This window comes from Silurus meridionalis, chromosome 13 (assembly GCF_014805685.1).
Source record: "Silurus meridionalis isolate SWU-2019-XX chromosome 13, ASM1480568v1, whole genome shotgun sequence".
NCBI lineage: Eukaryota > Metazoa > Chordata > Actinopteri > Siluriformes > Siluridae > Silurus > Silurus meridionalis.
Genome location: NC_060896.1, coordinates 18,826,549 through 18,841,282, shown reverse-complemented (window position 1 = coordinate 18,841,282; position 14,734 = coordinate 18,826,549). Strand labels below are relative to the sequence as shown.

General features: G+C 37.4%; 1 protein-coding gene across 2 annotated transcripts in view; it reads left to right on the top strand.

The window, feature by feature from the left end:
• rasa2 (RAS p21 protein activator 2) overlaps positions 1-14,734 on the top strand; it is a 47,524-nt gene that overhangs the window by 10,721 nt on the left and 22,069 nt on the right. For both annotated transcript variants that reach the window (XM_046865216.1, XM_046865215.1), the window contains exons 2-6: positions 4,409-4,532; positions 8,894-8,997; positions 9,725-9,819; positions 12,503-12,576; positions 13,117-13,200. In XM_046865216.1, coding sequence (XP_046721172.1) covers positions 4,409-4,532; positions 8,894-8,997; positions 9,725-9,819; positions 12,503-12,576; positions 13,117-13,200 — 481 coding nt within the window. The remainder of the gene's footprint in view (positions 1-4,408; positions 4,533-8,893; positions 8,998-9,724; positions 9,820-12,502; positions 12,577-13,116; positions 13,201-14,734) is intronic.

Sequence of the window (14,734 nt, the reverse complement as noted above, 5' to 3'; positions counted from 1 at the left end):
CACATGCTCGTTTCCCTACAGATCGCACCTGTGTGTGTGTGTGTGTGTGTGTGTGTGTGTGTGTGTGTGTGTGTGCGTGGTGTGGTTGTGTGTGTGAGAAAGAAAACGTGTAAGATAAAGTTGACTGCAGGGCATTGGTTGCTGTGTGACTCTCTAAAGCTTTACTTGTGGGAGATTATACTTCCTCTCTGTATGTGTGCATATGACATCACGCACTCATGTCAGAAAGGTATGTACCGAAGAATGTGTGTGTGTGTGTGTGTGTGTGTGTGTGTGTGTGTGTGTGTGTGTGTGTGTGTGTGTGTGTGTGAGTATAGATTGGTTTCTCTTCTAGAATTACCTGGAATAGAGAACTGTGCTTGCATAGACAGAGGCATGAACCGAAATTTTGAAACTCTAGTATCGTTACAGTGTATATGGGTGGGGTGTGTGGGGGTCGGGGTGAGGCTAGTCAACTAGTTGATTCAGTGCAGAATACTTTTATTAGATTTGACTGTGGAAATGTCAATTATTTAGTCGGCGGAGGAAAAAACATCAAAGCAGACAGGACTCTACTTCTTTTGCTTTGATGTTACTTCAGCACTTTGATATCATTGTACATGAAGTAAAGAGGTGACTGTGTAAAACTAAGCAAGATCCCACTCGGCTGGTTTAGAGTCTGATCAGTGCCACACGCCGACTCGCAGAGGCCCGTTCAGGCTTTTCAGACAAAAGGGAAAAAACGTTCCCTGGTGCTCCCGTAGGCATTGCAGCCTCCATTCATAAAGAAGCTAGCATTTCATTACTTAACGAGAGGTTCCACATCACCCATTTATCTTCAAAAGCACATTCTCAGAACAAATTCTTCAAACTGTTAGAATGGTGATCAGAATCGTTAGGGAAATGATGGTTATTAGTGAATGTTCAATGTAAAACCATGACAATCAGTGATTGGTCATTGGGAACCATGGTGATCAGTGATTAGATGTTGGTAAGAACGGAGATGAGTGATAAGCAGAACTCTTTAATTGTGTACCATGATTTGCAGATTATACAGAAATGACTAGGACTGTTGTTATCGATAATTTTAGTATTCGAGCATTCTACCGATTATTCCATCAATTAATCGAGTAAATCGGATAAAAAGTAATTTTACTTTTGTATTTGCTGAAATTGCATACAAGAGTATCTGTGAAACCTAAACTCATTAAGTACATTTAATTGCCATATTAGATTAAAATTCAAACACAAATATATCAATAAAACTATCAAAATCAATTTCAAATTATTTTCAAAACTGTGACGGTGTTTTCTTTATGTTTTAGTTTGAAATTATTTCTACTTTGAAAACTTTTCACCCCGTTCCTCTAGTTTCAGCTTAAGATATGACCAATATATTTATTGCTTTTTTATTTTTTGACTATTAACATTAAATTAAAATATATCCACAATATACGCTAACAATGCGCAATAGTCGTTATATACAGTTTTTAGATTCATCCATTTAACTAAACACAGCACCTTTTTTCCCACGGACCGTTATTACTGACGCACCGGCTGCTAAACTCTTAAGAGCCCTGTACAGGTAACACAGGAGACGCCTGTAGAATGCAAAAAACGGGGAGAAAACAGCGAGGAGAGGATTCAGGCCAAAGAAAACACCAGAAATTCTTTTTTTTTTTATATTTTTATTTATATACAGTGCGTTCAAAGAGTCCCTCCACAGTAGAGCAGGTAGTGGAGCACGTTTTTAAAGCTTGGCATAAATACACGTATTTACTGGGTGGAAGATTTCAAGCAACTTTTTCCAGAGACAAGAAAACCACATCGCGATACTGTGCGCGATCCAATAAATAAATACGAGAGTGAGAATAATAATGAGTCTCATTAAACAAATAGTTTCCCATAACCTACTTAAACTACAGAGGGACTTTTTGAACGCACCATGTTTGTATTTTGATGTAATGTGGCAATTAAATGCACTAAATTTGTTTAGTTTTTTACAGATATTCTTGTGTGCAAATTCAGCAATAGAAATGTACATTAAAAAAAAAGAAAAACAAATTACTCGTTCATTTTATGAGATCCGTCTTAGTTCCTCTCTCTTATTTAGTATCCCTCTTTATTAAAGAAAAGGTACTTCATTTGCGATTAATCGATGGAATAATCGTAGAATACTTGATTTCTAAAATAATCAATAGCAGCAGCCCTAGAGACAAGACATCATACTGAATTCACAAAAAAATTAGCACTATACAGCATTCACAAGATTCATTATATATACAAAAATCATATACGATGCTTAAATGAAAGTCACAATACATATAAAATTCACAATAGACGAATAGATCTTCACAGCATGATATTCGTAGCATTTATTATGATTTTTGAATGATGTTTTAAGACTTTCAACTGAATTTGAAATGCATCATGATATATAACAAACGTATGTATATTTGACTGTACTGTATTATTTACACACACACATCTGTGAGTGGAGACACTTGCTGTAAATGTAGTAAACTCATAAGGTCTGACATGAACTGACAAAAACTGGACTGGACTTGATTTCAGATTTCAGTTTTTATTTTTTTTTCCCTGAATATCATAGACTTACCCTTAATCATTATACTCCACTCCAAGTTTGTGCTTTAATTGCTGGGTTGTATTTTTGTGCAACGTGTAATAAATATGGATGATATGTGGCGTTTGTGTGTGTGTGTGTGCGCGCTTGTTTTTCTGAATCACTGTTTTGCTGGAAGTCGCAGTGCATTCTGGGAGGAAGTGAATACTTCTCGCCTTTAACCACATCTTACACACGATGCAGTTTAATATACAGTTCTGCGTACATGCGCACACTAAGACACACACACACATACACACATACACACACTGTTTTTATGTGACAAAACCTGCAACTTTAATAAAACAACCTAAAAGAGCCAAGCGATTTCCTTTTAATTACCGAGGTTATGATTAAGGTTTTGGCTCATGCCTAGTGCTTCAGGGTCACCTCTGCATCCAGTACAGCTATGACCAGGATAAACTCTCACATCATTTTTTTTTTTCTATTACGAAAGGTTCTTAAGCCAAGAAAAGCAAAGACAGCAGTATCACTATCAAAAAATCTGCTTCGACTTCCTATTCATTAGATACACTCAGTACCTGTGTTGTATTCAGATGTTTGTGTGAACTTTTGAATGCAATAAATTTCTAAGCACAAGCTTTTTCTTAGATTTGTACACACGTACATATAATGCACAGCTTTGACAGTATGTAAACAAAGTTCTAAGGTTGAAGAATGTTTTTGCTCATAAATCTACCATCATGCTCGATGCCACCATGTCTCCTGGCCCAAATGATTTAATTCCCCTTATACAAATGGCATCCTTGTTGCTGGTATATTTTACATTTTCAGCATTTAGCAGACACTGTTAACCAGAGCTACTTACAAAGTGCTTTGAAATCTCTATAAAGCATCCTAATGCTAGTTCTCTAGATCAGGACTAAGAATAACATAAAGCTAAAAACCCTGTTCAGGGGGGGTTCGACATAAAAAGCTAACATGAGAGTGAAGGGATTTTTTAAAATAATTGTTTACAAGTGCCCAGTGAAGAGGTAGGTCTTTAGTCTTTGTTTTGAAGGCTGCCAGTGACTCAGCTCTTCAGACAGCCAAGGAGGAGTTTGTTCCCCCACCTGGGTGCCAGGACCGAGAAACAACTTGACATGTGCCTTCCTTGTAACTTTGCTGACGGTGGGGTCAAAGGAGGTGTGTTAATGGCTGAACGGAAGTGAGGTGGTGAGCAGGGTAGCACTAAAAGCACCATTAGAAAATAAATTGGCTTAGATAACCCCAGGCACCTCCCCTACACCCACCCCCAAGATATTTTGTTTCTATTAAATGCACACGCATGCACGTATAATTTTTTTTTTTTATACAATAAGTCACAAAAATAAGAAACAGCAAAGGTTAATACCTCGTCAACTGCTTATCAAATCAAAAATTCTGCATTTGGCTGTTTCCCGATGGCGGTAACAAAATGTCAAGGGTTATTTTTTTTTTTGTTGTTGGAACGCCAAATAGTTTGAACGTACATGTTATGACCTACATTCCATATATGGATAACCGTATAATCAAACGGTCATTACCTGTTTTAAATAAACAGTAACATAAGGGCTACACATAACTGGTTCAACTTCATTACTTACTTGTGTATGTGTGTGTGTATCTGTGTGTAGGTCTCATTAAGCCTTATTTTTGTGATGGTTAATGAGGACCACTGTAAAACTTGCATCCCTCCTCTGGGATTTCATATTCAATTTGGGGAGAAAACACATTTTGAAAAAGAAAAGCAAGTTTTGCTATTATTGATGTGCAGTTGTTTTTTTAAACTGTAATTTGCATTTGCATATTACGTGTGTTTTTCAGGTGAAGGCCGGAACCTCGGCATCGGTTCTGTATCGAATCGTCTCCGAGACATTGGAACGTTTTGCACCATCAGTCTGGACCAAGAGGAAGTGTTCCGCACTAAAGTGTATGACAAGAGTCTGAGGTGAGGCGTGTTCTTTCATGGTTCGGACTTTTACTGGGCACCATGTATTTCATCGCCTGTGTAGTACTTCGATAGAAAGTAGGAAGCTGACTCATTCAAGCCAGTATTTCATATGCTAAGTAGTGTATCGTGTACACGGAGTGTGTATGCACACACACACACACACACACACATACACATGTACAAAAACATGTAGTAAGTGTATGAATGAATCCCAGTTTAGTTTTCTGGTTTTGTGAGTAAAATCTTGCATATATATATATATTTTTTTTTTTTTTTGTCAATCTTTTACCATCTCTCTCTCTCTCTCTCTCTCTGTGCCACTGTCTCTGTCATTTTATCAGTGTTTCACAACAGTGTGTTGTTCTCTGTGCTCACAGGATTGTGACTCAGGAAGTGTTTCCACCCACGTGTTTCTCTCTCTCTTTTAGTCTCTCTATCCATTTCTGAATCTCGCTCGATCTTACACTTAGTACAGTTCGATTTTGTCTGCTTTATTAGCATGAAATATAATGGATTGTATCGGCAAATCTGTCTGCGTTAGTCTGTTTCTCTTCTGTCTCTATATATCTCCTTGTCTCTGTGCCTTTTTTTGTCATCTTTCAAAATCTCTTAGACTCATTTTCTCTCTCTCTCTCTCTCTCTCTCTCTCTCTCTCTCTCTCTCTCTCTCTCTTTTTCTGTGTCCTTGTTTTCTACATGTGCTGCACAGTTTGAACCTTTTTCCACCTGTGATATTTGTGTGTGTGTGTGTGTGTGTGTGTGTGTGTGTGTGTGTGTGTGTGTGTGTGTGTGTGTGTTTTCACAAGTGCGCGCATGCGTACTGGACTGCGTGGGCTGTGAGTGTGTAATGTGTTGCATGTGTGTGTGGGCGGATGTTCGTTCTCGTCTGCAGTATGTGCTGAGGTATTCGACCGCACTGACTCCATTCGTACACGGTCATTCTCCTCGCGCGCCGAAATCTGGAGCTTTATTCTTATAATATTATTGCAGTTTTATACATTATTTAGCAAGTTCATTTCTGAATCTTAGATGTCTAAATGTCATTGTACAAATAGACCACGATTTTCTGCAAGATAACAGAATTATCATCCCTACATGATATTATATTGCCATGATACTGAATTAGCATTTATAGCTGATTATAATGTACAATATCACCAGATCTGCCAATCGCTACACACTTGCCATAGAAATCTTTTTCTTCCCAATAAAACAGGAACTGAGCCAACCGACATGTGAATGTGGAACAATTTGCACAGGTGTTATGAACTCTTTTATATTAACACTCACTTCCTGGAAGCTGTGTCCCCTTTCCCCAATCTCATGTGCTTTTGATTAGCACAAAGATGCTCTCGTGGGCTCACTCGATTTCAGTCAGGGTGAATAAAGATTGTTTCGAGTTTATTAATGTGAAATAAAATGTATCAGTTTCTATTTGACAAAAGCTAACATTAGACATGAATTGAGCGTCGATTGTATTTAGTACGTTTATTAGGGATACACCAAAAAAAAAAAAAAATGTCCAAAAACCTTTTTTTAGTTTTCAGCTCAAAAAGATTCCGTAGCCAAATAATGCCAATGGTAATAATAAATAATATTTGTGTTTTTGTGTTTGTTGTGACAGACATTTGAAAAGATTACATGTCAAACCATGCATAACTGCAAAATCACTTCAAAATCTGCCACTTGACTGATATTTCTCTGATTGCCCCAGTAATCGACCGTGCAGCTGATAATATCGCAACACCTCCTCTCCTCTCTTTAAAACCTGAAATGTGGTACATGCTCATTTCCTTGTTTTTCCTGTTCTGAACGATTCAATAATTTATCATGATTGTTTACAAAGCGAAAATCGTGATCGGGGAAAAACCTATACCGTGCACGCCTGACTTGCGCATCTACATCGTATAGAAGGTTTTATCATTATCATGCAGCAAATACAAACTAAATACCAGTAAGAATATCAGTCTCTGCAGGACACAAAGTTCACATAATGTTTATTAACACTTCTGTAGGTAGTGAGGAGCTGAATTCTCAGTGCCTCCCCATGAAGCAGAGAGTTTCTGATTGATTAAAGCGTTGTGTATGTAAAAATAAATAAATGAGACATAAATATTCAAGCTGATTTACTAGCACTCTATGGAGGATTGGGTCCTTGAAGCAAAAAAAAAAAAAAAAAGCACAGATTGTTTCGGTTTCTGTGTGTTTTAATTAAGGAAAAATGCTAAATTGGTGCATTTCTACATGACAGATTTTGTACAGTCGAGTTCATTTTGCACTCTCAGTGTGATTTATTAAGGTTATTTTTGAGTACGTTTGCCTGCCATTCGAATGACTGTTAAACCACTGACTCATTTTGAATGAGAAGGATCATTAAGGTTATGTCAAAATGTTCAGGAACTTTGCTCTGTTACAGTCATGACAACATAATTGTGTCAAAGTTAGTTTCATATTACCTGCAATGCAAAACATGAAAGCCCATTTGAATCCTGTGAATAATTTTTTTTTTTTATTTTTTTTTTTTTTTAACTCCAGTGGTCATGACTTTTGGATGGTGAACGATTCAAACGTGAAGTAATCCCTTGTCTTGACTATGTGTACAACTTTTTGAGTTGGAACAAAGGTTATGTTCAAGTTGACTCACGTCTTTAAGGCAGCAGGGGAACTTTCATTTTTAAGTTTAAACACCTTCAAAATGTTTAGCGTGTTCACCAGATTTCACACCTTCGCCCTGTGACAATTATTTTTTATTTTTTTATTTTTAGGTTGGTTTTTTTTTTTTTCGCACATCAAATCATTCAAATCACACTGCTTTTCATCAGCTCTATACGTTGTGTGTGTGGCAAGATTTAGTTTCAGTTTTGCTGTTTTGGAAATCTCTCAGGGATCTGTTCTCACCATGGCTATCAAGAAAAGCAGCATGTGAAAAAACCTGATTTACATACTGTTTCCTGCCCCTGCTTTGTAAGTGAAGATCTTGGCTGCGATTGTAAATCACCCACATCATCCACGCTTTATTCACAATTTATCCGATTGTGCATGTGACTTTTAAAAAAAGATGCTTGTAAGTAGGCTGGCTGTGTCTAATTCTCCCTTGGTGTCAATGAGTGTGTGAATGTGTATTTGTATGATGTCACGCAATAGACTGGAGGCCAATCACACCTCATGCACAGTGTTACCGGGATAAACTCCCCTCTTTCCTCGAGAAAATAGCCATTACTGAAAATGAATGAATCAACAAACAGACAAACAAATAAATGCATGAGTGAATGAATAAATGACATAAAAGACATTATTGACAATAAAAAAGTATTTGGTCACTATATTGAATCTGGACATTAAAACTACACACTGTTGTTCAGTTTGCAGCTGATGTCCTTGTCAAAGACCACAGCAAAGATCCCCATTAGTACTGGTCCAATAATTAGTGAGTGGAACGTTCATGGAATTATAACTAATAATCCCTGGACACATAGAGCAGATTTAAAGATAAGGAAGGAAAGAGAAGAACCTGCAGTGAATCAAAAAAGAGTTGCAGGATTACCCGAAACACCTGACACCTGACTTTTCCAGCCATGTCATTATTTTTCAAACTGTTAACACAAAGCTAGTGGTAAACAATTGTGTAGGATGTCTTTGGGTGTGGTAGAATGAAATGTTTCTTTCACTTAAAGTCGGAAACCCCAAGCTGTTTCATTATGACACCCTTGTGCACAAAGTGAGCTACATGTAGATATGGTTTACATGGGTTGGAGAGGAAAATCTTCATTAGCCTGCTACAGAGCTCTGACCTTAAACACCTTTTGGATGAATCGGAACGCTGACTGCACCCCAAGACTCTTCACCCTACATCAGCATCTGACTTTGCCTAACACCCTTGTGGATGAATAAATATTATTCTCCACAAGCACTCTTCCCAGCATAGTGGAGGCTATTAGAACAACAAATAGGGACTAAATGCAGAAAAGCATTTAGCAAAGGTCAGGTGTCCACAAACCTTTGTCCATATGATATATTTGTCTAACAAAATCAAACTAAGAGAATTGTATGTGTGTAAAGTGGATGTATACACTAGAAGTGTTGTGTTTCAAATAGCCAGAGCAAACTTTTTATATCCGTTCAGTGTAGTAATAATATCAGTGTAATATTAATATATGTAAAGGCATTGGTTTGACTGTTGTCTGGGACTTTTCCCTTTCATGTACCCTTGGAGAACAATTGTCCTTATGCTACTTTCAGACTGGAAGACACATTATCTCACTGCCCAGTAATGTTGCCTTTCTGAAACGTGTGTGAACATTAGCGTGCAGAAGCCCCGCACTGTGTTGCATGTCCTCATTTCCTGTATGTGTGTTTCAGCCCGTTTTATGGAGAAGATTTCTACTTCGAGATCCCACGGCCGTTCCAGTGTCTGTCCTTCTACGTTTACGGCAAGAGTGTGTTTCAGAGGGACCTGACTATAGGTTAGTGTATTGTATACGTCAAACACACACAAATAAATAGTGTGAATTTCAGATCTATATTATATATCAGTATTGAAATCGAGAAGCAGCATTTTGTATGCCTCTGTGTTCAATTCCTTGGAGAGTGAATTTACAGAAGACAAAACAGTGTGCTAATTTATAACTTTATGAAAAGTGATGAAAAGTCAGGATGAAAAGTCAACAACAGAGGGGATTCAAAAATGTCTGAAAGAATCAAAAGAAGCTTCAGGCAATTTGTACCGAGGCTAATCATTTGTCAGGTAAATTGCGCAGTAGGGGATCTGTTTTTTTTTTGTTGTTTTTTTTTTTTTTTTTTTTTTTTAAAGAAAACCATAAGACCGTAAGTGGGATTTTGAAACGAGGGAAAGGAGACTGGAGATAAACAAGGGCAAGAATTTTAAACATATGGAATATTTAAAGAATGGAGAAAAAAATTATAAATATAAACCATAAAGCACCTATAAAGCACACACTTTTATTTGTCTTTGTTATTTTTTTAAATTACCTTAAAATAATCTTTTCACAGACTTAGATAGAACAGGATGCTGATATGATGCAGTTTTAAACATTATAGATTTCACTTATACAGTATAATGCCCACATTAAATGTTAGGTGTTTGATTGACGTGTGTGTGTGTGTGTGTGTGTGTGTGTGTGTGTGTGTGTGTGTGTGTGTGTGTGTGTGTGTGTGTGTGTGTGTGTGTAGGGAAGGTAGCCCTCAGGAAGGAGGAGTTGTGTAATTACAGTGGGAAGGAGAACTGGTTCCCACTGCAGCCTGTGGATCCAAACTCAGAGGTGCAGGTAAGGTGTGTGCGTGTGCGCGCACAGATTGTGCACATTTGTACGTGTGCCTGCATGTGTTGGTGTGGTTTGTCATAGGTTAAAGCATGTGGTATGCGGCTCACATATTAACTTTGCACATGAAACATTGCATTTCTGCATTTATAAAAGCACAAACAACCCAAAGCCAAAAGAGCAAAATCTTTAATCGTAGTATAAAAAAATTTATGTAATCTGTATTGGACCAAATTTAAATAGGAATATTGATAAAAAAAATCTTAACAAACCGAAAGAGACCTTTTTTAGAAAACCTAAAAAAAAAAAAAAAAAAAAAACATTTAAACAGTTTACATTTATTTAATTTTTTTAATAAAATGCCTGTTTGGTTAAATAATATATAAAATAATATTTGATAAAAAAAGAAAATAGAATAAATCAAATTATGCAATAGACTTTTTATGATATTGATTACATTGAGTAAGCAATTAAATGGCACAAATTAAATTGATTAAATAAATGGAAAAATTAAATATGTTTACATTTGTTAGACCCCATTCAGGTAATACAGACGTGTGTGTGTGTGTGTGTGTGTGTGTGTGTGTGTGTGTGTGTGTGTGTGTGTGTGTGTGTGTGTGTGTGTTTTTTCCATTTTCCATTTAATTTTTTAAAGATATAATCTATTTAACTGTTCTACTTATTTCATCATACTTTAACTAATGTCTTCATTCCTTCCGTCCTTCATTCATTTACTCCCTCGACATGCAGAATTGTCCAAATTTTCTTCTTTTAAGACAAATTCTTGAGGCTGGATATAATACGCTAAAGAAGCCATAGCTCTAGCTTTAGCCGCTAGCCACTTCCTGGTTAGTGGTTAATGCTAGTGCTTTGGATTCTTTAGCGTTTCTATGCATGTGCAAAGAAAATTGTATTTCCGGTACGGAGTGAGTAGCCACAGTGACACTGCTCTAACTCTAGTTTCTTTTTTTTACACCCCTGGCATTGTTATGTATGTTTACAAGTTGAATTATTATAATAAAAAATTAAATTGTTGTGCGAGGTGGAGACCAAACAAACTTGTGGTCAGCCACTTAATCCGTTTCTGAGGGAACTCAGATTTTAACTATGTTCCGCACGTAAATAGGATTGCATTCGGTACACGTGTACCGATCCAAAAGCCCAGTACCGAAAAACGTCTGTACGAATTTGTATACCATTACACCCCCTGCATAAATGTTTATGAATACAGTGCCTTTAATCTTGAACAGATTTAAATAAGAATTTACCATTGTACTAAAGCAATACAATTTAATATAAAAAATGTGACTAATAGTAGTGATTGCATAAGTATTTCTCTTTGTTGGTGCCATACATTTTAAATAATTTGCTATCTGAGGCCATAATATTTAAAATTACTAAATGGAGTTCAGATGGGTGATTATTATAATAGTCATGTGGTCACACTTGCTCTTGGAGGAACTCCAAGTTTTAGAACATGTTTTAGTATTACGAAGACCCGGGAGCTATCAGGAACAAGTCCAGAACAAAGTTATGAAAAAGTCATAATTAGATTTTGGTTATGAAAAAAAAACAATAATTTCAAATGGAAAGAATATGCCTCAATCTTGATGCAAGCTGTCCAGCAAAGGCAATGACTGGGTAAGATGAGCTCAAGTCAGAAAAGCAACCAATAGGTCAAAGCCAGTAGGATTACCATAGCTGTGACAGTCCAATCCTGGGCTCAATGAAATAATGCTAAAAAAAACAAAATAATTGGGGGTTTGCGAATGAGTATTTACATGACTCACTCACACAAAGCCTTTTTGGACTTTAATTCTTTGGAAATTTGACTGTTGTTCCAGTGAGTATGAATTAAAAGCAAGACTTTTAAACTTGAATTAATTAACTTGATTTAATATGGTCAAATCAAAAATCAAACCATGAATTACATTTAGAGTAGGGCAGGCTGAAATTTTAATCGTCTGCTTAAACTAAACACACATCCACACATCCACACATATGGCCTCATTTATGTGTATGTGGTTAGTCACTGGTACTCATATTTAGATGTTAGACCACCAGATCACATCCTGGCTGTTCATCATCACTCTTTGAGCTAATCAGACGTGTGTATGTGTTTTGAGTCGGGCACAGAGCTGTTCTGCTCCATTTCCGTTGTATGTGTAAAGTCTATTCTCTGTTTAGTACACACATTTCACCCTTCAGCAGCAGTGAGGACGGAAAACTCAGTCATAAAAAGTGTGTGTGCGGGTGCACATGCAAAGATGTTCATATGGGTGTCTGTGGTTCATAAACATGAGATGTCATTCCTGTATTAGTATGACGGTGCACTCGTACTGTACTAAGGAGAATGAAGTCATGTGCTCGATAGTGATGGTAAACGTATTCATACACAGTTATGTATGTAGTTAGGTGTATATGGTGACCTCCCTTATCCGGTCTAAATGGCAAATTCAGTTTGTTTTTCGGCCATTTTAGAATGAGGTGCCATACATAACATAGACACGTGGCATGCTGGTATGTGACACAGATAACAGTGGTTTTAACACTGCATATGTGTTATCTGACAGAACAACCAGCACAAGCAAACAACATATACTTTGTGGAAAGAAAAGACACAATGTTTTTGAATTAAAAGTGTTATGTGTGTGTGTGTGTGTGCCTGTGTGTGTGGGTCATTTTTAAGGGGAAGGTTCATCTAGAGATGAAACTTAATGAAGTGATCACAGATAACGGGCCTCCTTCGCGCCTGCAGGTCAGGTGAGTCAGCATGTGTGTGTGTGTGTGCGCGCGCGTGTGTGTGTGCGCGTGTGTGTGTGCGCGTGTGTGTGTGCGCGTGTGTGTACGCGTGTGTGCGTGTGTGCGTGTGTGTGTGTGTGTGTGTGAGAGAGAGAGAGAGAGAGAGATGTTGTTATGAAAGAGGAAGTGATGCCACCAAAACAGGAAGTCTGACTTGCTCTTCTTCTGCTGCAACTGTGCTTCTGTTTTAGCTTCAGCTTTTAGTATCTCTCTCTCTCACTCTCTCTCTCTCTCTCTCTGTGTCTGTCTCTCTCTCTCTCTCTCTGTGTCTGTCTCTCTCTCTGTGTCTGTCTTTCTCTGTCTGTCTGTTTCTACCTCTCTGTTTATTTTTCTTTCTTCCATTCACACAAAAAAGAAAAACACATACAGGATGTGATGTCATACATTTTCGCACCGTTTTTATTAGTCAGTATAAAATGTCACAGTTTGGCAGGCGTAGATAATGATTGTGTAATAACACTTACTCTATGTGTGTGTGTCTGTGTGTGTATGTGTGTATAGGATAATCGAGTGCCAAGGTTTACCGTTAATCAGTGGGCAGGCTTGCGACTCTTACGCTTCTGTAACACTCATTGGCCCTGCAAGGTAATTTACACTCACACACACACACACACACACACACACACACACACACACACACGCTACAAAGTATGATCGAATACAATATTTTGTAAAAGAATATCCAAGTAAATATTGCTTACGTATTCATGCATCTCTCTAGTACTTTCAACTTTTTTTTTTTTCTTTTTTTTCTTTTTACAAAGTTAAACAATTATTTCAGATGTAAGATTCACACAATATATGTAACAAATGAAGATACAAAATATTTTTATTGTGGCATAAGACATAAAAAAAACAGAAGATTGTTGGTATTTACTTCTCTGGGTCAATAGTTTGTTAAAAGGGCCATTGGTTGCAAATACAGCTGCATGTTTTAGAAATGTTCTACAATATGCAGTTTCCAATTATCCATCCTTCTTGGCTAAATTCTTCAAGCTCTGATCAATTCTATGGATACACAAATCAACAGCACTTTTCACATCTTGTCAGAGATTCTCAACCAGGTCGAGTTCTGGTCTCGGAACGCATCGCGCTCAAGGTTGATTTATACTTGCTGTTAACTGCTTGTATGCAAAGTGGCTACCGAATGCACTAATGTCCTCGTAAATTAATGTAACACGTACACATAAATAGTGAAGGCATTGCAGCACCACGCGACAGTATCACCAACCATGTACACGGACTAACGGCGTGTCTCTAGACTACACTAGACTGGTATTGGGTACCACTCTTTTCCATTTTCAAGATTAGTGAATATTTTTTTATGTGGTGAGAGTTTGGAAGTGGAGATCCGGCATCGTGACATTTTACATTTACATTTGCGGCATTTAGCAGACACCCTTATCCAGAGTGACGTACAAAAGTGCTTTGAGTATCTAGTAATGAATAAATCTATACTGGTACAAAAGATTACAAACTTAATATAAATATAACTCTTGAATTCTACAAACTTGGAAAGTGCTAAGTTAAGTGTTTCAGGAAGAGGTAGGTCTTCTGTGACAACAGTCAGGCACACCGCAAAACATTTTTAAAAAGCAACGGAGCCCGTCGGTCCGTTTAACGTGTCTACTTGTGAAAACACAGGAGCTTACAGTTTGACCTGGAAGCCAGCAGGATTGGGATGTTTTTGCTTTGAAATCTGGTGAATGCTGCTTTTACTCCAGATGTACAAAACATACACAAGCGAGTGAGTGAACAATGCTGTTCAGGTAGCTCCTGTGTGGGTACGTAACACATGGTAAAAGTATAGTATATTTGCACCTTTTAGCAATGTATTCATGTTGCCAGATGAACCTTTACCTCATTCTCTTTTAAACCGAAAGAGGATTTTCTTCTGTGGTTCTCCTGTATTTTTGACGTCATCCTTTTTATGCTCAACCCTCACCAATTTCCCACTCTGTTGAAGAAAAGCATCCCCAAAACATTATAGTACCTGCACCATGCTTTACTGTTGTGAAGGTTTTCCCAGGGTAATGAGCAGTGATGAGTTTCCTCCCAAACATGGAACCTTTTCCCAGGACTAACTCTTTTTTTTTTTTGCTTCATTAGTTGATGAAAA